This window comes from Vulpes lagopus, chromosome X (genome assembly GCF_018345385.1).
Source record: "Vulpes lagopus strain Blue_001 chromosome X, ASM1834538v1, whole genome shotgun sequence".
Lineage (NCBI taxonomy): Eukaryota > Metazoa > Chordata > Mammalia > Carnivora > Canidae > Vulpes > Vulpes lagopus.
The window spans coordinates 94771768-94799594 of NC_054848.1; the positions used below are offsets into that span (position 1 = coordinate 94771768).

The following is a 27827-nucleotide window of genomic DNA, read 5'->3' on the forward strand; positions in this document are numbered from 1 at the left end:
ATATATGTCAATAATGATAGCTCAGTCATTGTGTGCAGAACCCTAAACTAACAACCCTAAGCATAACATAATAAAAACAAGCACTAGACCCAGAGCTAGGAAACAAGGCTTCCTAATCCACAAAATGGAGAGTTAGGCCAGATTACGATTTCTCCAAGTGTACTACTTATACACAAGATGATCTTAGGGAATACACAGCAAAATTTCTTAAACTTACTACTTTTGAATTTATATTAACTGTGTATTGCAAAAAGATAACTATCCTTTCAATTCTGTGATTTTACAGATACCATTCCTTAGAATGAGGATAAAGTAGATATTTAGATTTAAAAATTTAGTCAATGTAAAGAAAAATATTAGGTAAATTATGGCTCAGATGATCCACCTATATGGCAAAAAAACTGTAAAGGTGGCATATTAATGACTAAAATTTAGGAAACACTCCAAGGTCACTTCCAACTCTACATTTCTTCCCTCATGGAGGTTCAGTATGGATCAGAAAAGGCTGGGAGTGAGAGTATAGGCACACCAGCTAGGCAAAAGCTAAGGATATAAATGGGGAAACAAAACCAGAGCCCTGTTATCCTTAGGGATATAAAGTCATAAGGTAGACTTAAAATCATTCAGGTAGGCAGAAGCCAAGAGGGGTTTGAGTATCCTTACCTAAGTTCTTTTTTTTTTCCTTACCTAAGTTCTAAACATAGCTGAGGATCTGAAGAATCAATCAAAACCACTTTGCAGTCAACACAAAATGAATTGGATCTGGGTTGAGATGGTCCAACAACAGATGTTCAGCACCCAGCCACCCAAATAAGACCAAAAAACAAAATCCTAAGCATTTGAAGTGGCCCAAGGGAGAACATGAGCCATAGTGGACTTACTCAGTGTTGTACCAGTTAACCACTATCTTAGAAGACCCAACAGGGGTCAAGACTAATCCCAGAGTGGGGGACTGTTGTTGATCCTACAAGTGGAAGTTAGATAATGTCAGCTGCCAGTGGTAGAGGGCCACATGAGCAGACAGTCCAAGAGGCCATTGTGCTAGGGGGCAAAGGGAAGGAAGCTAGCATATCTTAGACTCCTCATTGCTGTGTCGGCTATTTTCTTTAGACTGCTTACTAAATTTACTCAGAACTCCCATGAGGAGAGACTTCTTACCTTGTCACCTCCCTAAGCTTTTTAGAGATCAGGAAAATGGGCTCAGAAAAAATAGATGACCTGCCCAAAGTCTCAGAGCTAATCCATTGCCAAGCTAGGCCTCCAATGCAGGTTGAGCAGACTCTTGACAGAGCACCTTTCTCTTTCCCTTGACCCACTCAAGCATCTCAGTGAGACAAGAGGCCAGCCCCACAAAGGTCACTTAAGAACACTTGCAAAGACATAAATGCATATGAATGAAATACAAACTATACATTTATGAGAGTAAAGTGATCAGAAAGGAAAAAAGGTTTAAAAACCAAGGGGAGCCTTGTGAAACGGGGTCTGAAACTTGTCCAAGAGCCAATCTGAAATGCATCTTAACAGACACCAATTATATCTGTCCATCACTCTCTTCTCTTGTGGCACATTCCCTATTCTCTCTCTCTCTCTCTCTCTCTCTCTCTCTCACACACACACACACACACACACACACACACCTCTCTCCTGCTCTCTCATCTCCCCTCTTGCTCTTGCTCCCTCTTTTCTCTTATCTGCCCCATTCATATTATTAGCATGCCAGGAAATAATGGGGGGCACTAGCTTACATCTAATTTTTTCAAATTTTTATTAAAACAAAAGTACCATTCAAAATCCAAAAGAGACCACAAGGAGTAATGTAAGCTTGAAAAACTGAACTCTGCAGTCTTCTAAATCTTCGAATGTACCTGAAACAGAGAGGGACTCCCTTTGTTCAGAGGGAAAACAAGTTCAAGTGAGATTGGGTCATGTGTTTTGCTTGCCAATAACAACTGTTCCCTTCTGCTCCCTTCCCCTTCCAGGTCTTCTCATTTTGTTTGCTACTCCTTCCCTTCCTTTGTTCTTCCATTTTTATATTCTAAATAAAAAATTCAAATGCTCGAGGCACCTGGGTTGCTTAGTCAGTTAAGCATCTGACTCTTGATTTCGGCTCAGGTCATGGTCTCAGGGTTGTGAGATCAAGCCCCACACTGGGCTCCATGCTGGGCATAGAGCCTGCTTAAGATCCTCCTTCTCCTTCTGCCTTTTCTCTCTCTTTAAAAAAATTCAAATGCTCAAAGCCACATGTTGTGAACAATGACACCTCAGAAGCTAGCATGTAAACACAGAGCTCACTGGGCTGGAGCCTGGCCTTACAGGCAAAGGAAGTGGAATTGAAGTGAAAAATCCCCACTGGTCCCAAATGCCAGGAGCCCAGTCACCTCCCCTGGGTACACAACTTCTCTGGTGGCTGAGGATTCACTTTCTTCTCCAAACAGAGGTAGGTTATAGCAGAGAACCAAGGGAATGAGGAGTTGGGGACTGGGCTGGGGTCCAACTTCCTACCTGGCATTTAGAAATCCACAGGCACTCGTCAACTTAAAGTTGCCAACATTGAGATTCTCATTCTCCCTGTCCAAAAATGCCCCCATTATAATAGCCATCTCTCTCTCTCTCTCTATCTCTCTCTCTCTCTCTCTCTCAACAAAGAAAGATTACTTTCTACCCAATGTTCTAGCAAGATAAATCGAAAGAATTCTATTTTCTTCCCCAGGCTCTCAGATCATGTCCTCTAAAACAGTGCTTCTCAAACTATCTGTGAAGAAAAGCCAGTTTTTTTCTCCATATCATCACAGATCAACAAAAGTGCAACAGAAATAAATTATTGAAAGTATGAAATAAACAAAACAAGGAATAGAAAATACAAGCCAGATTTTTTAGTATTACATTTAACAGCCATATTAGCCTATCAAATTGCTATGAAGGTTTATGAAAACTTGCTTTCTATTTCTTTCTTTATTTTACCTCTGATTGCTAACAAACAGCAGAACAGCACCAGTCCACATACACTCTGGGTAATACTGCTCTAAAGATCTTTATAGTAAGTTATTTTTCCTTTGTATCACTTGTATGCCCAATACCTTGTTCACTCCCCTGCAAGGAAGACAGAAGACAGTGTCCTTAAGAATTTTATAGTCATAATGGACAGACAAAACTTTTAGAGCTCATGATAATTGGCATGGAGCTAGAACAGGTGCTAGGACAAGGAATGAAGAGAAGCTAGAGTATGGAGAATCAAAATTCTGCATACCATGGCCAAACAAGGTCTCTCAGGAAAGGTGACTTTGAAATGATCCAAATGATGTAAAAGATCCAATTATGTGAAGAATCAGGAAAAGTTCATGTCATGCATAGGGAACAGCATGTGCCAAGGTCCTGAGGCAGAAAAAGCTTGATACCTTCACTGAACTGTCAGACGGCAATCTTGGCTAGAGCAGAGGTGAGTTTCAGATTATGTAAGGCTTTACTAAGCCTGGTTAAAGGACTTTTAGCTTTTTTCAACAGTGATAGAAAGCCACTGAAGAACTTCAAGCTGGAGTGAGGTTGCATGAACTGATTTTTGCTTTAAAAATATCAGTGTCAAATGGATGGGTCTTATGGTATTTAAATTATACCTCCATACAACTGTTTTAAAAAAAGAGATAAGTGGCTATTTTTCCCAGTAATAGCACTTATATCAACTTATATTCATACAAATAATCCCCACTGGACTAAAGTGCCAAGAGGTCAGGGCAAGTTTGATATGGCTCATTATGTTACCAATGGATAGCATTTAAAAGGCTTCAAAGTATGTTGATTAGAGAATAGAACAGTGAGCAACCAATACAAGCACCTATAATTAAGTGCTAATTTATATGGTGTAATCTTCAACTTCACACACTACACCCTCCCAGGAGGATGGACCTGCTTCTCGAAAAAGACTTGTGTCTCTCATTAGCAACCTGATAACTTGAGTCACCACAATTACTATGCATTTCCCTATTGAACAACTCAAATGACACTAAAGATAGAGCTAGCCTTCATCCAAATTATGAGATAAATACTTGCCCTTGGCAGCTTCCCAACCCTCTTTCTACTGCTTTTATCTTCCCCATAGGCAAGCCACCTTTCCCATTTCTCACCTATAATCTGCCATCAACTCATTGAAAGTCACTGAACATATCTTGTCTCTGTTTTCCTTTCAGTACAAAATGTACCCTAAGAATAGTATTATATGAAAGGAATCTCCACTTAATATCTTGAAAAAAAGTGCTCTAAAAGTAAGCTTTGAATATATTTATTTGCAACTCTCCATTATCCATACTACCAGAAGGAAATTGAATAACAGTATATATAAATCAAGGGAGACAGGATAATACGAAAGTCATTTAAATCTTTGCAAGACTGACTTGTCTGGCTATTCTGAAATCACGACAATCTTGTTTGAATGCCAATTGTATAACCAGTATCTGTATAAAAGATGGCCCTGGAGAAATCAGTCAAGGGTAGCTTACAAGTCTCCCATATAAACTGCTTATACACAAAAGTCATGGTTGTTTTTATAAAGTTGCATTTGGATGCGGGTAGCAGTGCGATGGATCAAACAGATGTGACGTGATCAAAAAAGTGATATGACTGATGAAATATAGCAGAACTCACAAATTCAAATGAGTAGTTTCCCTCTCAAAGGAATAATTCCTGGAAATTATATCCATATTTCCATCAAATATTGCCATTATTACACAGAGACAAATAGTCAACTGTATAGATACCTAAAACATAAAAAGTGAGAAAGTAGTTTCATTTTTTTTTAATTTTTTTTTATTTATTTATGATAGTCACAGAGAGGTAGAGAGAGAGGCAGAGACACAGGCAGAGGGAGAAGCAGGCTCCATGCACCGGGAGCCCGACGTGGGATTCGATCCCGGGTCTCCAGGATCGCGCCCTGGGCCAAAGGCAGGCGCCAAACCGCTGTGCCACCCAGGGATCCCATCCAATCTGTGAGCACCAGGATTGCCTCCAGTCTTCTTCTGCCTTCTTTCATCTCTTTTCCTTTCTCCCTCTGCACAGTATTTTGGCCCAGGCAAAGGAAAAGAATTAGCCAAACAACAATTTTAACCAAATAGAACTGGTGAGATACAAACAGCACTAGAACTTGTTAAATCCAGTCTAAGCAAAAGTCCTTGAGTATCTCATCATCACATCTAGTTAATAAAATCCTATGAAATAGTAAAATGAGCTCAACAGATATTCCACATAGTATAGCAGGGAATTGGGAATGTTGGAATCACTTAGCAATGATGCTGTGACAATACACATATATTTATTCCATGGAAAGTATAGGAAGGCATGCAGTAATGAAGGAGGACAAAAGCCCATAAGCAGTCAACAGTGTGCAAAAGCCTACGTAATAATTGGCCAAAAATGAGTACAAATGGGCCCTTTTACTACCTGGTAGAGATTGTAAAGACAAATTTGATATCAATCTTCCTTAGTCATTATTGGAAATGGTTCTTGAAGAATGAAATTTCAGTAGAGACCGCCCGAGCTGTCAGTGATGAAGCAGGGGCCCTTTCTAGACAAAGAGAACAAAACTAAGGTAGCTAGGTTCAAAAGGGCATAATATGGTTACAGCATGAGGTCTGTTGAAGGAAGTGGTACAGATGAGCCAGGGGAGTGGAAAATAAAGATAATGGAAATTCTCAAAGGCCAAGTCAAGACATTTTGCTGTTAATACATTTGTAGAAAGTAGGGAACCATTACAACGATTTGAAGAAAGGAATAGTATGCTCTAACTGGTATTTTAGGAAAGTAAATCTATTTATTTAGTTAGTTAAAGATGTATTTATTTATTTATTTGATAGAGAATGAGAGAGAATGTGGGTTGCATGAGGGGCGGAGGGTGAGGGAGAGAGAGAATCTTAGGCAGACTCCCCACTGAGCACAGAGTCTGATGCAGGGCTTGATCTCAGGACCCTGAGACCGTGACCTGAGCAGAAATCAAAAGTCGGGTGCTCAAGCAACTGAACCACCCAGGTACCCCAGGAAGGTGAATTTATTATGTAAAAAATTAACTGGTGAGGTAAAGAACTGGACATTAGAGTACCAGCTAGGAAACTCAAACAATAATCTAGGCCAGTGGTTTTGAAACCCACTTGTATTTTGAAGTCACTTGGTGAGTTTATAAAGATACAGGTGCATGGACCTCACACCCACTGACCCAGTAGGCCTAAAGTACATTAATTCAAAGAAGGGATACAGGAAGAGGAAGAGATTTTGAGGGAATAAAATAACTTTTCTTTGGGGCACATTCTTTATAAGATGCTCATGGAATATGAAAGTTAATTTAATCAGCAGACAGGAAAGGGGTGCTAGAGTACGAGACAGGCTCTAATTAGAGACTCATTGGTGTCTCATTCAGTGAACTCAAATTAAAAATTCCAAAAGAAAATGAGAATTAATCTGTTTTATAGAGTCTGAAGTCTCAAAATGTAACAAATTCATTGGCTGAGGTAGTATGTATGGTAAGTGTTGTCCTCTTAAAAAATTAGGTTCTCAGAGCCCAGCTGGATGAGAAATCATGACTATCTACCTCCACTCTCAAAGTTAAAATGGAAAAAAAGGTAAAGAAAAAACAAAGAAGAAATTCTAATATCTTTGGATAGGAGATCCCAGAAGGCAAAACTAGTTTTCAAGCAAAAAATGAACTGCTATGATTCAGCAAAGGGATAGGACAGTTGCTATAAAATAGCAACCTGCTTATGCAAAATGAGCCATCTTTTCCCACACAAAATAACAAAGAAATCCACTGGAACACAGTTTATTTTTGATAAAAATATGTTATTTTAAAATACATAATTTTTCCCCAGGGGAATTTTATTTTATTTATTATTATTTTTTAATAATAAATTTATTTTTTATTGGTGTTCAATTTAAAATACATAATTTTAATTTTTTTTCTTAAAGATCTTATTTATTTATTCATAGAGATGCAGAGAGAGAGAGAGAAAGAGGCAGAGACACAGGCAGAGGGAGAAGCAAGCTCCATGCAGAGAGCCTGACTCGATCCAGGGTCTCCAGATCACCCATGGGCTGCAGGCAGCGCTAAACCGCCGCACCACCGGGGCTGCCCAAAATACATAATTTTTAATAGCAGATGAAGCTCAGTGAGAAAATAGAATTCATAACACAGAAATTTCTTTTGGAGTCAGACATGCTAAAATACATGTATTAAATAAAAGGATATGGGATTTCTGTCCTTTTTTGAGCCGTTGCTGTTGGGAACATGCTCAGGTCAGGCACTTAAGCCCTGAAACAAAAGTCAGGACAAACCAAAAAGACTTAAAGAACTTTAAAACAAATGTCACTATTATTTAAATAGAAGGGAAGGGAGAAGAAATGGGTGGGAAATGTCAGAAAGGGAGAAAGAACATGAAGGCTCCTAACTCTGGGAAGCAAACTGGGGGTGGTGGAAGGGGAGGAGGGCGGGGGTGGGGGTGAATGGGTGACGGGCACTGAGGGGGGCACTTGATGGGATGAGCACTGGGTGTTATTCTGTATGTTGGCAAATTGAACACCAATAAAAAATAAATTTATTATTAAAAAAATAAAATAAAACAAATGTCAATTTAGTTTTGAGCCAAGAGCATGAGTTAAAAAGCAGAACCTTCTGAACTCATTTATCACATATTCAAACTGGTAATCAAACATACTTTTTCTAAGGATAAGAATTTTCTAATAACATTTTTTAAAAAACTGATATCTATTCACATGTATTGCTGTCTGGTCATTGTGCTACTACTCACAGCCATTTTCAGGGGACTGAGTTGGAAATGGAGTATAAGGAGAGGCTAGGCCTATGCGCCAGGGAGAAGCCTGGGTGGGAATACTTAAAAGTATATGTGACAGGAGGAGGCCTCATGAGAAGGTTCAAAGCTGATTGCCTGAGGGAATGGTGTCCCACCCCATGTGTGTTTCTGTCAAGGAGGAGTGAGAATGGAACTTTCTGGAAAAGGTCGCATGAGAAAAACTGACCAGCTTCTGGGGTGGAGTCTAAGGTAGCTGGCTGTGGAAAATAATTTGACAGCTGGCAGGCAAACAGGTAGGATGCTTTCCTCTACTACTTCCCACCACTAGCAATCCCATCTCCTTCCTCTTTTACTTCTTGTGTTTGGGTGTTGAAAACCTAACTCTACTTCATTAGACTTTTTTTTTTTTTTTTGAGCCATATATCCTTAGAGATTTTTTCTTTTTAAATTTCTTTTTAAATTCCAGTTTGTTAATATATAGTGTATTATTAATATCAGGGGTAAAATTTAGCGTTTCATCAGTTGCATATAACACCCAGTGCTCATTACATCAAATGCCCTCCTTAATGCCCATCAACCAGTTACCCCCATCCACTTCTTCCCCAGCAATCCTCAGTTGGCTTCCTGTAATTAAGAGTCTCTTATGGTTTACCTCCCTGTTTTCATCTTATTTTTCCTTCCTTTCCCCGACGTTCATCTGTTTTGTTTCTTAAATTCCACATATGAGTGAAATCATATAGTATTTGTCTTCCTCTGACCAACTTACTTCCCTTGGCATAATACTGTCTAGTTCCATCCACGTTGTTGCAAATGGCATACTTTTTGATGGCTGATTAATATTCTGTTGTATAAATCTTATGTATTCATTCATTTGTCAACAGACATCTGTGTTCTTTCCATAGTTTGGTTATTGTGGATATGGCTGCTATAAACATTGGGAGGCATGTGCCCCTTCAAATCACTATGTTTGTGTCCTTTGAACAAATATCTAGTAGTGCAGTTACTGAGTCATAGGGTAGTTCTATTTTTAACTTTTTGAGGAAGCTCCATACTGTTTTCCAGAGTGGCTGCACCAGTTTGCATTTCTACCAACAGGGTAAGAGGCCTTGCCTTTCTCTTCCTTCTCACCAACACCTGTTGTTTCCTTAGACATTAATTTTAGCCATTCAGATCGGTGTGAGGTGGTATCTCATTGTGGTTTTGATTTGTCTTTCTCTGATGCCAAGTGATGTTGAGCATTTTCTCATGTGTCTGTTAGCCATTTGTAGGTCTTCTTTGAAGAAAAGTCTGTTCATGTCTTCTGACCATTTCTTGACTGGATTTTTTGGGTTTTGGGGTTGAGTGTGCTAACTTCTTTTTGTGTGTGTGTGTTATTTTTTTTAATTTATTTTTTATTGGTGTTCAATTTACCAACATACAGAATAACCCCCAGTGCCCATCACCCATTCACTCCCACCCCCTGCCCTCCTCCCCTTCTACCACCCCTAGTTCGTTTCCCAGAGTTAGGAGTCTTTATGTTCTGTCTCCCTTTCTGATATTTCCCACACATTTCTTCCCCTTCCCTTATATTCCCTTTCACTATTATTTATATTGCCCAAATGAATGAGAACATATAATGTTTGTCCTTCTCCGACTGACTTATTTCACTCAGCATAATACCCTCCAGTTCCATCCACGTCAAAGCAAATGGTGGGTATTTGTCATTTCTAATGGCTGAGTAATATTCCATTATTTACATAAACCACATCTTCTTTATCCATTCATCTTTCGATGGACACCGAGGCTCCTTCCACACTTTGGCTATTGTGGACATTGCTGCTAGAAACATCAGGGTGCAGGTGTCCCGGTGTTTCATTGCATCTGTATCTTTGGGGTAAATCCCCAACAGTGCAATTGCTGGGTCGTAGGGCAGGTCTATTTTTAACTCTTTGAGGAACCTCCACACAGTTTTCCAGAGTGGCTGCACCAGTTCACATTCCCACCAACAGTGCAAGAGGGTTCCCTTTTCTCCACATCCTCTCCAACATTTGTGGTTTCCTGCCTTGTTAATTTTCCCCATTCTCACCGGTGTGAGGTGGTATCTCATGGTGGTTTTGATTTGTATTTCCCTGATGGCCAGTGATGCAGAGCATTTTCTCATGTGCATGTTGGCCATGCCCATGTCTTCCTCTGTGAGATTTCTCTTCATGTCTTTTGCCCATTTCATGATTGGAGTGTTTGTTTCTGTGGTGTTGAGTTTAATAAGTTCTTTATAGATCTTGGAAACTAGCCCTTTATCTGATATGTCATTTGCAAATATCTTCTCCCATTCTGTAGGTTGTCTTTTAGTTTTGTTGACTGTATCCTTTGCTGTGCAAAAGCTTCTTATCTTGATGAAGTCCCAATAGTTCATTTTTGCTTTTGTTTCTTTTGCCTTCGTGGATGTATCTTGCAAGAAGTTACTGTGGCCGAGTTCAAAAAGGGTGTTGTCTGTGTTCTCCTCTAGGATTTTGATGGAATCTTGTCTCACATTTAGATCTTTCATCCATTTTGAGTTTATCTTTGTGTATGGTGAAAGAGACTCGTCTAGTTTCATTCTTCTGCATGTGGATGTCCAATTTTCCCAGCACCATTTATTGAAGAGACTGTCTTTCATCCAATGTCTTTCCTCCTTTATCAAATATTAGTTGACCATAAAGTTGAGGGTCCACTTCTGGGTTCTCTATTCTGTTCCATTGATCTAGGTGTCTGTTTTTGTGCCAGTACCACACTGTCTTGATGACCACAGCTTTGTAGTACAACCTGAAATCTGGCATTGTGATGCCCCCAGCTATGGTTTTCCTTTTTAAAATTCCCCTGGCTATTCGGGGTCTTTTCTGATTCCACACAAATCTTAAAATAATTTGTTCTCACTCTCTGAAGAAAGTCCATGGTATTTTGATAGGAATTGCATTAAACGTGTAAATTGCCCTGGGTAACATTGACATTTTCACAATATTAATTCTGCCAATCCATGAGCATGGAATATTTTTCCATCTCTTTGTGTCCTCCTCAACTTCTTTCAGAAGTGTTCTATAGTTTTTAGGGTATAGATCCTTTAACTCTTTGGTTAGGTTTATTCCTAGGTATCTTATGCTTTTGGGTGCAATTGTAAATGGGATTGACTCCTTAATTTCTCTTTCTTCAGTCTCATTGTTAGTGTATAGAAATGCCATTGATTTCTGGGCATTGATTTTGTATCCTGCCACACTACCAAATTGCTGTATGAGTTCTAGCAATCTTGGGGTGGAGGCTTTTGGGTTTTCTATGTAGAGTATCATGTCATCGGCGAAGAGGGAGAGTTTGACTTCTTCTTTGCCAATTTGAATGCCTTTAATGTCTTTTCGTTGTCTGATTGCTGAGGCTAGGACTTCCAGTACTATGTTGAATAGCAGTGGTGAGAGTGGACATCCCTGTCTTGTTCCTGATCTTAGGGGAAAGGCTCTGAGTGTTTCCCCATTGAGAATAATATTTGCTGTGGGCTTTTCGTAGATGGCTTTTAAGATGTCGAGGAAAGTTCCCTCTATCCCTACACTCTGAAGAGTTTTGATCATAAATGGATCCTGTATTTTGTCAAATGCTTTCTCTGCATCTAATGAGAGTATCATATGGTTCTTGGTTTTTCTCTTGCTGATATGATGAATCACATTGATTGGTTAACGAGTGTTGAACCAGCCTTGTGTCCTGGGGATAAATCCTACTTGGTCATGGTAAATAATTTTCTTAAGGTATTGTTGGATCCTATTTGCTAGTATCTTGTTGAGAATTTTTGCATCCATGTTCATCAGGGATATTGGTCTGTAATTCTCCTTTTTGGTGGGGTCTTTGTCTGGTTTCGGAATTAAGGTGATGCTGGCCTCATAGAACGAATTTGGAAGTACTCCATCTCTTTCTATCTTTCCAAACAGCTTTAGGAGAATAGGTATGGTTTCTTCTTTAAACGTTTGATAAAATTCCCCTGGGAAGCCATCTGGCCCTGGACTTTTGTGTCTTGGGAGGTTTTTGATGACTGCTTCAATTTCCTCCCTGATTATTGGCCTGTTCAGGTTTTCTATTTCTTCCTGTTCCAGTTTTGGTAGTTTGTGGCTTTCCAGGAATGCGTCCATTTCTTCTAGATTGCCTAATTTATTGGCATATAGCTGTTCATAATATGTTTTTAAAATCATTTGTATTTCCTTGGTGTTGGTAGTGATCTCTCCTTTCTCATTCACGATTTTATTAATTTGAGTCTTCTCTCTTCTTTTTAATAAGGCTGGCTAATGGTTTATCTATCTTATTAATTCTTTTAAAGAACCAACTCCTGGTTTTGTTGATCTGTTCCATAGTTCTTCTGGTCTTGATTTCGTTGAGTTCTGCTCGACTCTTTCTTTTTTTTCATTAATTTTTATTGGTGTTCAATTTACCAACATACAGAGAAACACCCAGTGCTCATCCCGTCAGGTGTCCGCCTCAGTGCCTGTCACCCATTCCCCTCCACCCCCCGCCCTCCTCCCCTTCCACCACCCCTAGTTCGTTTCCCAGAGTTAGGAATCTTTATGTTCTGTCTCCCTTCCTGATATTTCCCAACATTTCTTTTCCCTTCCTTTATATTCCCTTTCACTATTTTTTATATTCCCCAAATGAATGAGAACATACACTGTTTGTCCTTCTCCGATTGACTTATTTCACTCAGCATAATACCCTCCAGTTCCATCCACGTTGAAGCAAATGGTGGGTATTTGTCATTTCTAATTGCTGAGTAATATTCCATCGACTCTACTAACTCTCTTCTGCTAGGTGTAGGATCTATTTGCTGTTTTTTTCTCTAGCTCCTTTAGGTGTAACGTTCGCTTTTGTATTTGAGTTCTTTCCAGTTTTTGAATGGATGCTTGTATTGCAATGCATTTCCCCCTTAGGACTGCTTTTGCTGCATCTCAAAGATTTTGAATGGTTGTGTCTTCATTCTCATTAGTTTCCATGAATCTTTTTAATTCTTCCTTAATTTCCTGGTTGACCCTTTCATCTTTTAGCAGGATGGTCCTTAACCTCCACGTGTTTGAGGTCCTTCCAAACTTCTTGTGATTTAGTTCTAATTTCAAGGCATTATGGTCTGAGAATATGCAGGGGACGATCCCAATCTTTTGGTATCGGTTCAGACCCAATTTGTGACCCAGTATGTGGTCTATTCTGGAGAAAGTTCCATGTGCACTGCAGTAGAATGTGTATTCAGTTGAGTTTGGATGTACAGTTGTGTAGATATCTGTAAAATCCATCTGGTCCAGTGTATCATTTAAATCTCTCGTTTCTTTGGAGATGTTGTGCTTAGAAGACCTATCGAGGGTAGAAAGAGCTAGATTGAAGTCACCAAGTATAAGTGTATTATTATCTAAGTATGTCTTAATTTTGGTTATTAATTGATTGACATATTTGGCAGCTCCCACATTCGGGGCATATATATTGATGATTGTTAAGTCCTCTTGTTGGATAGATCCTTTGAGTATGAGATAGTGTCCCTCTTCATCTCTCATTACAGTCTTCGGGGTAAATTTTAGTTTATCTGATATAAGGATGGCTACCCCTGCTTTCTTTTGAGGACCATTGGAATGGTAAATGGTTCTCCAACCTTTTATTTTCAGGCTGTAGGTGTCCTTCTGTCTAAAATGAGTCTCTTGTAGACAGCAAATAGATGGGTCCTGCTTTTTTAACCAGTCTGAAACCCTGCGTCTTTTGATGGGGTCATTAAGCCCATTCACATTCAGAGTTACTATTGAGAGATATGAGTTTAGTGTCATCATGATATCTATTCAGTCCTTGTTTTTGTGGATTGTTCCACTGAACTTCTTCTTAAAGGGGAATTTTAAGAGTCCCCCTTAAAATTTCTTGCAGAGCTGGTTTGGAGGTCACATATTCTTTCAGTTCCTGCCTGTCTTGGAAGCTCTTTATCTCTCCTTCCATTTTGAATGAGAGCCTTGCTGGATAAAGTATTCTTGGTTGCATGTTTTTCTCATTTAGGACCCTGAATATATCCTGCCAGCCCTGTGGCCTGGCAGGTCTCTGTGGAGAGGTCTGCTGTTACCCTAAATCTCCTCCCCATAAAAGTCAGGGATTTCTTGTCTCTTGCTGCTTTAAGGATCTTCTCTTTATCTTTGGAATTTGCAAGCTTTAACTATGAAATGTCGAGGTGTTGAACGGTTTTTATTGATTTTAGGGGGGGTCTCTCTATTTCCTGGATCTGAATGCCTGTTTCCCTTCCCAGATTAGGAACGTTTTCAGCTAGGATTTGTTCAAATACATATTCTGGTCCTCTGTCCCTTCCTGCGCCCTCAGGAACCCCAATTAAACGTAGGTTTTTCTTCCTCAGGCTGTCGTTTATTTCCCTTAATCTATCTTCATGGTCATTTAATTGTTTGTCTCTTTTTTCCTCAGTTTCCCTCTTTGCCATCAACTTGTCTTCTATGTCACTCACTCGTTCTTCCACCTCGTTAACCCTCGTCATTAGGACTTCTGATTTGGATTGCATCTCATTCAATTGATTTTTAATTTCTGCCTGATTCGATCTAAATTCTGCAATCATGAAGTCTCTTGAGTCCTTTATGCTTTTTTCTAGAGCCACCAGTAGCTGTATAATAGTGCTTCTGAATTGGCTTTCTGACATTGAATTGTAATCCAGATTTTGTAACTCTGTGGGAGAGAGGACTGTTTCTGATTCTTTCTTTTGAGGTGAGGTTTTCCTTCTAGTCATTTTGCTCAGTGCAGAGTGGCCAAAAACAAGTTGTATTGGGAAAAGGAGAAAAAGAGAGGAGAGAAAGAAGGAAAGAAAAGAGAAAAAGAAAAAAGAAAAAAGAAAGAAAAAAAGAAGAAAAAGAGAAAGAAAAAGAAAGAAAGGGAAAAAAAAGGGTGGGGGAAGGAAACAAATCAAAAAACAAAAAAACAAAACAAAAGCAACAACAACAACAACAAAAAAACATGGGGGAGTATCTTCCGATTCTGTATAGTTTAAGTCCCTTGATTTCCCTTGGAACTGGTCCGTCTCGCTGGTCTTCTGGGGGAGGGGCCTGCTGTGCTGATTCTCAGGTGTTGGCACTTGGGGGAGCTGCTCTGCCCCTGCCTGGTGCAGGGCTCAGTGGGGGTTGTTCACCCCGTGAGGCCCCGGGAGGAAGCCACAGTGGCGGGGGCAGCTCTGGGACCCTGGAGTCAGCCCCCGCAGTAACTCCGGGGCTCTCCGTCTGCAGGGCCTGGGGGCTCCCGGGCGGGGCCGCTGATCTGCTCAGTTCCAGGCAGGAGCGTCCTTGCTGTCCTGGGCCCTCCCGGCCTCTGCCTGTCCCGGGGGAGGCCGGATCCTGGGCTGTGTCCCGGCGCCCTGTGCTCCGGGGCCTGCGCTGTTGGATTCGCGCTCCCGCCCCGCAGCCCCCTCCGCGGAGCCGCCGCCGGAGCCTCTCCGAGCTGTTCCCGCAGCCCCGCAGCCCCCTCCGCGGAGCCGCCGCCCGAGCCCCTCCGAGCTGCTCCGGGTCCCGCCGAGCGCTGCAGCCCTTAGGGAGCTCGGCGCACATCTCCCGGGGCGCAGTTCCTCTGTTACTGTCCCAGGGAGCCCGAGGGCATCCCCGCCTTTCTGGGGTCCTGCTCTAACTCCCTGCGAGCCCCTTTCCGCGGGGAAGGTTGGTGCAGCTCCTGCTCCTCCGGGACGGGGCTCTCCTGTCCTGGGGACACTCGCCCCGGCCTCAGCCCGGCTCCTCGCGGGGCCCCTCCCCCTTGGAGGCCTTTTGTGTCTTTATTTCTTTTTCCCCGTCTTCCTACCTTGATAGAAGCGCGAACTCTTCTCAATGTAGCGTTCCAGCTGGTCTCCCTTTAAATCTCAGGCCGAATTCGTAGATTTTCAGGATAATTTGAAGGCTTTCTAGGTAATTTGGTGGGGACAGGTGATTTGGGGACCCTACTCTTCCGCCATCTTGTCCCTCCTCCTAAGTTCTTTATAGATTTTGGACACTAGCCCTTTATCTGAGATCTTTGTGAATATCTTCTCCCACTCCATAGGTTACCTTTTAGTTTTGTTGATTGTTTCCTTTGCTGTGCAGGACCCTTTTATCTTGATAAAGTCCCAATAGTTCATTTTTGCTTTTGTTTCCCTTGCCTCTCTAGATGTGTCTAGCAAAGAGCTGCTGCAGTCGAGGTCAAAGAGGTTGCTGTCTGTGTTCTCCTCTAGGATTTTGGTGGATTCCTATCTCACATTTAGGTCTTTCATCTACTTTGAGTCATTAGATTTTTCCAGAAGTTTTAAAGCATCTGAGGACTCTAAATTCGCCGCATAACAGATTTTGGGTAGCCATTCCCAAGTGCAGTGATCATGTGAAAGAATGAAATGGGAAACTAGGAGGAAAGTAGCTCTCTCTTAAAGATCTGTCTCTATATCTTACCCCCCTTTCCCTTCTCCACTTTTACTTAGTGGCTTTTGGGCGATAAAATCTGTATGGGCAGTTTGACAAAGGCTTTAGGGAAGCCAAAGACTTCAGTTCTCAAAGAACAAAAACAAAAAACCAGACAGAATGGCAAGTCCCACTTGTAGATCACAGTGTGATGGGGAGGGGGGAGCTTTTTTATAAAGTTTAGGGAAGACAGGGGATCAAAATCCCCCAAAGTGCCAACTTTGGGTGGCAGACGTTAAGTAAAGATCACTGAGGGGTAACAAGAAAAGACCAGAAACCACCAACTTCTACCATCTCTCAGGCTCTCATTCTCCCCTTCCTCCTTTCTGCTGTTACTTACTGGATCTATGGTGATCAGATCTGTCCACTTACTGTCTTAACAGAGAGTTTAGGGCATTTGTCCTCAGTTCTCCAAACTCAAGGACTGTGGATGAGAAGCTCAAAAAAGAAAATCTAGCAAGTGGTCATGAGCAAGAATAATGATTTAAAGTTGAAAGGTAAGTGGAGAAGGAAAACCAGAATCTCTTCCCTGATGCCACCATACCTGCCATTTGTCTCTTTTCCCCCAGTTGTTCATAGCATCCCTTGTCTGTTGAAGGTTTGGTTGTCAGGTCGGCTGAATTAGTGTCTTTGCTGAGGCTTTGGGGAGAGTCAGGCCTCAGTTTTCAAAGCATCACGAACTATGCTTATCCACAACTACAATGGAAATATGTGGTAGAAAACAATATGTTTTAAAACAATCGAACAGAAATGGCAAGCGCGGCTAAGAATCAGGCGGTTTCTGCTCTCCAGCTAACAGCTCTCTCCTAACTTCCTTCTTTCCTCATCGTTCTTCACTGTTTTGTCTCTTTACCCTTTCATCTGCTTAATGGTCATGTCTTTTGTACATTGCTACATTTCTAATGTAGTCTTTTTTCCAGAGGGTTTAGAGGTATTTGGCATTTAGATCCAAACTTGAGGCGGGTATGTTGCCATTTCAAAAAGAAAAATCTAACAATTTTAGTTTTTATATCTTGGGGACTATCGGTGGCCACTCAAACCATGGGACTTAGCAATATTTGGTACAAAAATCAAATTCTTTTTTTAAAAAATTTTCATCAATAGGATGATAACGCATGACTATTAGCCAGAACCACTTTCTTCACAGCCCCCTCTCTACCATTCACCTCCTTTCCCTTTTCTCCTCCTACTTCCTTGATATTTGTTGGTCAGCTCAGCTGTATTTATGTCTTTTAAGAGGGTTTATAGGGAGAATCTAGGCTTGATTGTCTCAACCTTGAGGATGTGGGTTGCTGCATCTAAATCCTGAGCACCAGAGCAACATTCAGGCCATAGAATCTAAGAGATTACAAATAAGCAAAATGTACACAAATGAAACAAAGGAAGACCAGAAGCCAGCCAACTCTTGCCCTTAAGCAACAAGGTGTCTCATCTCTCTACATACCTATTACCTCCTTTCTTTTTCTACCCTATTTCTTCTGTCTCCATTTTGTCTGTGAGGCCATGTTAGTGCTTTCTGACCTTACAGAAGGATAAGCCCTCAGGGCAGTCAGTAGGCGCTAGTGTTGTATGTATCTTGCCAGCCAGAATGGTTTGAGGTGACCTGCCCCTGGCTTGATTTGAGTTGCTGTGGATGCAGTTCTTCCTGTGAGGACAGCCAGGCTGATTCCACTCTGAGGTGTGCGTTCCAGAACTCATCCGCAGGCATGTCTGTCATAAAACATGGATTGACTGAGAAACTTCTAGGTCCTCAGTGGTATGGTTGCTGTGAGGTAGAAAGATGAGTGCAGAGGATGCCTATGAAGATGTTTTCAAATTATAATGTGTTTATTGGAGAGGAAGATACCCAAGCAGGAATATGTGGGCCTACATGACAGAATAAAGCCTACTGGGAGTAAGTGGGTATGATTGGTGAGGTAAATATGAGCTACACCCCTCCCTTTAGTATCCATGCCAAGAAAAGGAGAGTGAGGAAACATCTTTCTGGAAAGAAGCAACATGGTGAGTAACCAGACTAAAGTGCTAGCTCTTGTGCCCTAAGACATGAGAGTTCAGGGATCCTTTCTCTCTCCCTCCCTTTTGTTAATTTTCTGTTGCCATTTTAACATGCTATGGACATTAGGCAAACAGGAGTATGATGCTTATGAAAGTGTGAGGGGCGCAAGAGATACTGCTTCCTAGTGCATGCTGTGGCAATGACCCTGAAGACCAGGATGGTGGCAGAAGCATTCTCAACCCCCTTCTTTCAAGGAAAGGAGCTCCACTTGTCCAGCCCAGGCTTTTAAGACACAGGACAGCATCAGAGGGCACACTCTTCATCCCCGCCAGCAGGCAGGTGGGCAGTTGGTCAATGTTCTTGTATAATACTTGTTAACTGACAAATACAGTTTGGCACAGTGAGTGAATTAAAGCCATTTGTTAAAATTTTGTCCCAGGCTCTTTATTTGTATATATGTCGGGGGGTAAGGGTGGGGATTTGGGTAATAGGCTTAAGCCCTATTTGGAGCCTCTACTACTTCATACCAAGTCAGTCTCTCTGCTGATTGTAGTGCAGAGGGGCAGCAAATGGGAGAAAGCATTCTTAGTTTCCTTCATTAAGGAAGACTGTGGGACAAAGCTCAACCTAACAAGTTAATGTTAATTTTAAAAACAGTTTTTTGGTTATCAGAAAGGAGGAATGATAGTGATGCAAATTCTTTGTCCAGTCTCCATGGACTCAAGGCCCACTTGTGAAAGCAAGAGGGAGGGGGCTGTGAGCAGTAACTGATAAAGCTGTTTCACTAAAATATAAAGAAAGGTGAATGAAAAGAAGTGGGAGTAGGGGTGGTGACTAGAGAGGCACACAGAGGGGGCCCTTCTGGATATTGGTTACATTTATGTGTTCGATTAGTGAGAATTCATCAGGTTATATACTTAAAGATAACTGTACTTTTCTATATGATTGTTATACTTCAATAAAAACTTAGAATCCAAAAAAAAAAAAACTTCAGAGAACAGGTGTATGCATTTATCAGAACTCATCAAGTGCTACATTTATGATTTGTATATTTCATTGGATGTAAATTTTACCTCAAAGAAGGAAGGAAGGAAAGAAGGAAGGAGAAAGAAAAGAAAAGAAAGAAAAGAAAAGAAAAGAAAAGAAAAGAAAAGAAAAGAAAGAAATTGCAAACAAAAATTGAACTCTAGTTAATGACTTCCTGCCAAAGTCTTTTGGTGTGAAGTATATAATGTCCACAACTTAAAGTGCATCTAGAAAACAAAATGGAGTGATGGATGGATAGAAGAATACTAATTGTGAAATCTGATTTGAGACTATATGGGTATTCACTGTACAATTCTTTCAACTTTTTTATATATTTGAAAATTGTATATTAAAATGTTGGGCAAGAGACTCTAAAGAAGGGAGGAGAATTCTCCTCATTTCTTTATGAATATAATTGTTGACTTCAGCCCATTGAGGACATAAATGCATCTACTGCAACTACCAAGAGCCAGGCATCCAGCAGAAACAGCACAATTCCTGGGAGAAGTGTTCTAGAAGATAGCAGTGCCCAGTGGAGCTGGTGGTACCCAGGTGGAGATGGCCTGGTGCGAACCTGAAGAGATTCCTTCAGGAGACTTAGGTGACAGAGACACCAGATGGTAACCAGAGCGAGAAAGAAAATGGTGTGTGATTTGAAGTAGATGTCAAGACTTGTTTATAAACACATGTGAGACATACCCTGGGGTTTGTACCATCATATACAACCAAGCTGTCAGTTTCGCTCTTTGGCATTTCCGTAAGTCACAAATGTTGAAAGTACTCATCATTAGAATCTGAAGCAATCTGCTGTGCTTGGCATGTTAAGCTGAAGAAAAGATTTTAAACCTCTAGTTAGGGTCAAGCGTTTCAACACTTTCCCAGTTCCGTGAAGCATTGTATTTGTACTCAGTGAAGAGAAACTAAAAATACAGGTAAGTGAAACAAATCAAAACATTTGCTTGAAGTTGGCACCCATGTTTGTCCTTGCAGCAGCAATACTAAATAAAGAGGCACTAAAACGAAAGAATGCATATTTTCTCCATGCCTGTAGTTTCGGAGACCTAGTACCCGGGAGTTAGTCCAAATCCAGCATTTTTTAGTATCTGTAAGCGTCATCGTTGTTGTCGTAATTGAGATGTAATTGACATAGAACACTGTGTTCAGGGTTTTCTTGATTGTTTGGAGAGTGATCCTGAGGAAGGACCTTTCATTTTCTCCTTAGCGTTCTAACCAACAGATATGGTAAGAACTCACCACCTCCCACAAATAATGATTCTCTTTCACTCTCTTTCTAGGGTTTTACCGATATTTTGCTAGAAAGAGTCATGCATGGGGGAGCCAACATTACAGGATTCCAGATTGTCAACAATGAAAACCCTATGGTTCAGCAGTTTATTCAGCGCTGGGTGAGGCTAGATGAAAGGGAATTCCCTGAAGCCAAGAATGCACCACTAAAGGTAATGTTCCATGGCATGCAGAAACCTTAGGCCAGCTTTTCACAACATCTCAGTATGGCCTTTATGTATTTACGGCCATCCTGTGATCAAGTGGCCTTCGTTCAGAAGCGTTTCAAGAATGCTAAAAACCAAACTGCAGGTGCTGCTGCGTTTGAAAACTAAGCTTGCAAATAAAGAAGCGATTGAGAAGGAGGCCCTTTAAAACCTGGGGTTTGGGAATGTTAACTAATTTTTTAATGAATTTCATTTGTAACATGCTCATAACAATTTACAATATTACAAGAACCTGAGTCGGGCAAAGAGTGGGGGCAGTGGGAATAGGTAAGGAAGATTGATAGTCTGAAACAGAAAATTAGATTTTACATTATTTATGTGATTGCTTTGTGTTAATAAGTTTCATGAATCTCAGTACACCCAAGTGAATTGGGCTGTAATACAGAGCGCATGTTGTCTGTACATATATTGAACGGAAATGTTTTCCTGCTTGGAAAAGTATCTTTAAAAGTAATTAGATTACCTAAGTTGCTCATTTTCATGAAATCAAGATAAGAATATTAAAGGTAGAAAGTCATGCTTAGAGTGCACATTTTTCACAGGTGTTCCCCTATGGCTCGAAATCCCATTATTTAAAAATGAGGACTTAAAACAGATAAATTACAGGAAAGTTATTCATGTAACACAAATGACCCTTTAAGTGTTTATATTTTAAGTAACCATTCCCTCAGTGCATTGATTCAAATACAAAACTGACTTTAAATTCTTCCTTCCTTATACAGTGACAGTATGTATATACCATGGCTGTGGGATCCCTGTGACCAAGATAAGGAACCAAAGTAGAGTCAAGGCCTTTCCCTAAAAAAAAAAAGAAAGGGGGTGAATAGTTCTTTTCTCAAGGTTTCAAGATACCCATCCTCACATCCTCCCCAGAAAGAATAGAATGAGAGAGAACAGTGGGGACCTAAACCAGAGAAGAGACACATTCTGTATCACCTGGTCAGGTCCACCCTAAATGAGTCACATGAGACTATAATACAAGTGGGCACTGACTTTATACAAATGGTATGTTTTAGAAAAGTTAGGAGTTAAGCATGATTTGTTCATCCATTTAAGCCACGCGCTAGGTAAGTGGTATTCTGTAGTTGTAGTGGTCATAGCATACATGCCGGATCTTTCCAGGGTAGTCCCATTTTAAAACATTCTGTCCCATGGTCAGATCAGGCGTCCTGATGTGTTTCAGCAAATATGGTCACAATCCCTGTGATGTTAGGGTTTGCAGTCAAATTACTTTCAAGATGATTATTTTCTTTCTTATTGAGGTAGACATGACATACAGACATATTAGTTTTAGGTATATAACATAATGACTTGAGATAGATGATTGATAGATAGATAGATAGATAGATAGATAGATAGATGATAGCAAAATGCAAAATGATCACCACAATAACTTTAGTTACCATCCATCACCACCACAATTACAATTTTTTCTTGTGATGAGAACTTTTAAAATCTACTCTTAGCAATTTTCAAAATACAATAGAGTATTGTTAACTATAGTCACCGTGGTGTACATTACAGGACTTCTTTATCTTATAACTGGAAGTTTGCACCGTTTGACTACTTCCACCCATTTCCCCCATCCCCTACCCCCACCCCCAACCTCTGGCAACCACCAATCTGTTCTCTGTTTCTATGAGTTCAGTTTTGTTTGGCTTTTTTTAGATTCCACATTTAAGTGAGATCACACAGTATTTGTCTTTCTCTGTCTGACTTAATTTCACTTAGCATAATGCCCTCAAGATCTATCCATGCTGTCATAAATGGCAGGATTTTCTTTCTTTTTGTGGCTGAATGATATTCCACTATATATGAGCTTATATTATATTGCACTATATATATATATACATAGAGAGAGAGAGCTTATACATATGTATATGCCGCATTTTCTTTAGCCACTCATTTGTTGATGACACTTAGATTGTTTCCATGTCTTGGCTATTGTAAATAATGCTGCACTGAATGTGGGGGTGCAGATATCTTTTTGTAATAGTGATTTTGTTTCTTTTGGAATAAATACCCAGAAGTGGAATTGCTGGATCACATGATGGTTCTATTTTTAATTTTTTGAGGAACCTCCATACTGTTTTCCATAGTAGCTGCACCAGCTTACATTTCCACCAAGAGTGCAAGAGGGCTCTCTTTCCTCCACATTTTTGCCAACATTCATTATTTCCTGTTTTTTTTTAATACTAGCCATTATAACAGGTATGAAGTGATATCTCATGTGCTTTTGATTTGCAGTTCCCTGATGATTCAAATTTTTTCAGTGTACTAAATCCACCCACTACATTTAAGTGAGCTTATACAAATTTAGATTTTCATAAACTACCTGTCCACTGCTTTGCCATCCTAAGTTTAACAGGTAATAGGTAGAGGCAAAAAATTCATTTATGCAATATTTTAAGGGGTACACCAAGTGTCAGGCACCGTGTCTTAGGCACAAAAAACGACAAGGATAAAAGGGTGAAAAAAATACTACAGAGTAGTCTATGTTTGCTCAGAAGTTATAGAGGTTGTACAAAAGAGAAGGAAAACAATCTTAGCTCTGGATTATTTATTGATAATTCATGGTATGTAGAAAGTACAATTCTCAGAACTTGCTGAGAAGAACTATTTATAAGAAAAACCCTTTAAAAAGCTTAGGAAAATGGAATCTTTAAACAGATGGTTACAACTTTCAGATGCTTTTGCGTAGTATTAGTCATGGAAACTCACTCTATAGCAATCAGACCAAAAGCCCACTTTTAAAAAATGATACAATATTTTTTATTAGGAAATAAAATTGTCTAGAGATTACAATCCTGATGCTTAATTTATTCTATATTTTATGAATGTTGCCTTTTAGGGCTTTCTTTTTACATGCTCATACATTGGTAAGTAGGAGCTGAAAATGTAGAAATTAAATAGCTCTTTTGGCATGGCTTGGAATTATAGACAATTCATGCAGTCAGCTGGAAAAGAGAGCACCACCATGTTGGGTTTATGTAGTGCTAGGATGGACAGACACAAATCTTTTTTTTTTTTTTCCACGAGAGACTATATGCCCCCTGTTATAGTCACACTTGAAGATTTGCTAGTGAAAGAAAAGTAACATGAGAAAAGTAAGAAAAGTAAATAGTTGTAAAGATGACAATGTATTCACTCCCGACTCTATTTGGACATACTATGGAGAGAAAACTCCCCCTAGGACATTTTGCCTCATTAAAAAAATCAGTAGAATTCTATATCTTCCCAGTATTTGTCACCCCTGGAAAATAGAGGCTAGCTTATTTTAATCAGACTTCGTTGACTCATTTAATGAAAAGGTATCTGCCCTATCAAATCACAGATAATCAAGCCCCTTGTATTAAGTGACTGGTTTCATCCCTAGTAGAGCATATCAGTATATCCAAGGAATAGAAACTAAGTGTTCTTGCCTGAAAGAGGCAGCATCATGAAGTATTGCCTGTGAATTGTCACTGTTATCAGATATAAAACTCAATAACAATTGTAATTTTCTACAATCGAAAACCAGCTTTGGTTTTCTGCTCCCCCCAAGAAACAAAAACTGATTTATTGCTGGCCAGAGGTCCTAGTTTGCCAGAAACATGGTCCAGACAGAAATGATTAATGCTTCCCTCCAAATTAATTTCAAGCTGTCTAACTTAGCTATTTCCATTTTCCCCTAAGTAAACACCAGACCTGAATTTTCTATTACAAACAGCAATAACCAATCTACATATGCCATCCTTTAGCCTCATGTGTATTTCTTTCTCTATAAAGGACCTGGCCTTTTAGTAGTCACTCACTCAAGACAAAACACAGTACTGAGAGCAAGAGAGAGACTCCCCTGAGCCATTTGATCTTAATAATCTTAACATGTGCACACACAACGGTAAGAGGCATCATTCTAGAATGAAGCAAAGTCAGGCTTGCCCAGAGAGATCTCTTGATTCAAATAATTAAGAGGGTGACTTCATAGAGCAAGAAGTGGAGATGAATGAGAATTATAAGGAGCAAGGCAAATTTTGAGGGTGTCATTTGTAAGGATATCGTGTTTTCCATACATCCATTTCAGTATACATCTGCACTGACGCACGACGCAATACTGGTCATAGCAGAAGCTTTCCGTTATCTGAGGAGACAGCGAGTGGATGTATCCCGGAGAGGCAGTGCTGGAGACTGCTTAGCAAATCCTGCTGTGCCCTGGAGTCAAGGAATTGATATCGAGAGAGCGCTAAAAATGGTAAAGACCACGATGGGTTACTGGGGTGGGGCAGGGGTCTTATAAAGATACACAAAAAGTGAAACCTCAGTCTTGAGAAAAGACATCCAAAAGGGAGTAAGATCAGAGTCTAAGAATGTCAGAGTGTACAGGAAGATGAGCATGGATATTTATTCATCAACATCTAGAAATGTCAAACTAGAAGTTTCTTCCTTGAAGCTTGAGAAATGGTCAATTGAGGACAAATGAATATTTAGTTCTGTGCTGCCCTGTGGGTAGTAAATCAAACTCAGTACCCTCAAAAAGTATGGATTGAACATGTAAACAGCTTCAAAAACTTTAAAGTTTGTAGAGATATGATGTTACCTTAGAGGGAATGGGATATTATATAGGGAGCTCCTAATTTGAAGGCCGACATTACAGAGGACAACAGCATCCTCTGGCCCATTGGATAGCCTATTAGTTTGTATGGACTGTTGAACTGAGCCAGTGGGGCAGTAGTTCTCTTGCCAAAGAGAACCTTAATACATGCTAATCTACATGATGAAAAGCAAAAATATGATATATTTCTATTTAGGAAGCTTTTCCCCAATGCCCCAAAGAAAAAGCCTACAAAGAAGTACAAGGAATCAATACATAGACAGCCAAATAGGTCACTTGTTTTTAGTGTTTATGGGTAGGAGTCATTTAAGGCTTCAGGCAGTATCCTTTGAACAGATTTCATTCTTTACACCAGGAGTAGCGTCAGTCATTCATTGCAGCATTCTGAGCAAGAGCTCTTTCTTGAATATTTTGCTTTATGCATGCATTAAAAATGAGCCTTTGAGAGTACAAGCCTCTCTTATTTCTACTTATCTAATTATCCTAATGTTTGGGACATACAGAGAAACAAAGAAGTGGTCAATGATAAGATAATACTGTGCACAACCCAGCAATGAAGAATTTGTAATGGCCTCCTAACGTACATCATTTTGTGTAGTTGGCTCTCCTACTGCTGCCTTAAATTTGCCAAGTTGGAAGCATTCAATCAAAAGGGGTTAGTAGCCCCTGTGTCTCTCTCCAAGAAAAAGATATGACTCATTCTCCCATCATGCAGATTTTTATGTCATTATGTCAGTTCCCTAACAAATGCCCTAAGTGTAGTTTTATGGAGGTAGCACTGAACAGTTTTGAAGAGCAGTTAATTAAATTCAACCTTCATAGCAGTTACAAGATTTGTACTGTCAGGTGAAACATAATGATGAGTGAAATACAAAACTTCCTCAGAGTAAATCAAAAAGAGTTTGGATCAACAAAGTCTCAAGGGGCAAGTACCAGCATCTCCAATGGACTCCCCATTCATGACACAAACAACCACCTTCCCCAAATAGAAAACTGGCTATCAGGGGCAGCACTGGTGGCACAGTGGTTTAGCACCACCTGCAGCCCAGGGCATGATCCTGGAGACCCTGGATCGTGTCCCACGTCAGGCTCTCTGCATGGAGCCTGCTTCTCCCTCTGCCTGTGTCTCTGCCTCTCATTCTCTCTGTGTCTCTATGAAAAAATAAATAAAATCTTTTAAAAAAAAAACTGGCTACCAGAGTAAAGGATAAGAAATTCATTTGGCTAGAAAAAAATTAGATTGATCCTACTATTGCACAAATAGTTTCTGCATGTCTAACTCACTGATAAAGCTCGAGTTAGAAGCCAGGTAAGTAACCGTCCTCCCAGGCCCTAAGGATCAAACACTCAACCAAAAGGATGCACTACCAATTTCTACAAGCCAGCCTCTTCCTGTTGCTCCAGAGGGGTTGGAAAGTGTCAATCTTTTCCAGAAGCAGATGTTCCCTTTGTGATAAGCGCTCGAGTAAAATGCCACTGTTCAGCAGGACTACAAAGGAGGATGGCCTGAAGTACTAAAGGCTTTACTATATTAAAAGAAATCCCATTTTATTTGAGTTAATTAAAAGTGAGAATGCATGTGTAAAAGCATCCCTCACTGTGACAAGCACATAGTTGTTGCTCAATAAATCATTCTATTCCTTCAAAGAAATCTGGCAAACAAAATCATTGCCTGATAGAGGCGCCTAAGGGGCCTGTTTTAATGAATAAATAAGCACACCATTCATTCAGTAAATACTTACTGAGCACCAATGACTAAGTATCAGGCTTGAAGTTAATATGCAAACATGAAATAAGAGGAGGAGAGCTCACACATACGTTGCTAATATGCAAACAAATTCTTTTAAAGACCTTAAAGCCACTTGAAAATTGGGTGATCATTCTCCTCACAATCTACAGATAGTACAAATATCAGCCTGAGCCTGATTGACTGACATAGGTCACAATTCTAAGTCATCAAAACTTGCCCCTTTGTTCAGTAAACATTTATTAAGCACCTGCTCTATTCCAGTCCCTGTACTGGTTGCTGAAAACCCAGGAAAATGAAATTCCTGTTGAAATCTCAAGATGCTCCCAATCTAGTTAGGGAGATAAAAATACAGAGATGATTAAAATTGTATGGTTAGGTTCTCCAGAGGATGTTGTGGGAACCCAGAGGAGAAGCACCTAATATAGACTGGGGTGGAGAGCGGGGGCCGGGGGGGGGGGGGGGGAGGGGGGGGGTGATTAAGGAAGGGATCCCAGATGGGATGATGGGAAACTGTAACTGACATTCCTGTTGGTGAAAATAGACTTCTCTCTGAGCAGTAGTCTAGTCCTACTTCTACTCACCAAAAGTTTTAATCCTAGAATATCAAATCTCCTGGACATATCTGGACTGTTGTCCAATTTGTCTATCATGCCCAAATATGCTAGATCTTTAGAAATGTGCCATTCTTTTTTTAAGATGTTATTTATTTGTTTATTTATTTATTCACTTATTTGAGAGAGAACATGAGCTGG

At 40.2% G+C, this 27827-nt stretch overlaps 1 protein-coding gene across 6 annotated transcripts in view; it reads left to right on the forward strand.

Moving 5' to 3' along the window:
* GRIA3 (glutamate ionotropic receptor AMPA type subunit 3) overlaps positions 1 to 27827 on the forward strand; it is a 281171-nt gene that overhangs the window by 167294 nt on the left and 86050 nt on the right. For all 6 annotated transcript variants that reach the window (XR_005985642.1, XM_041740749.1, XM_041740750.1 and 3 more), the window contains exons 7-8: positions 20519 to 20680; positions 24798 to 24965. Coding sequence is in view for 5 of the 6 variants with exons in the window: in XM_041740749.1 (XP_041596683.1) it covers positions 20519 to 20680; positions 24798 to 24965 (330 nt within the window). In the remaining variant the exon portion in view is untranslated. The remainder of the gene's footprint in view (positions 1 to 20518; positions 20681 to 24797; positions 24966 to 27827) is intronic.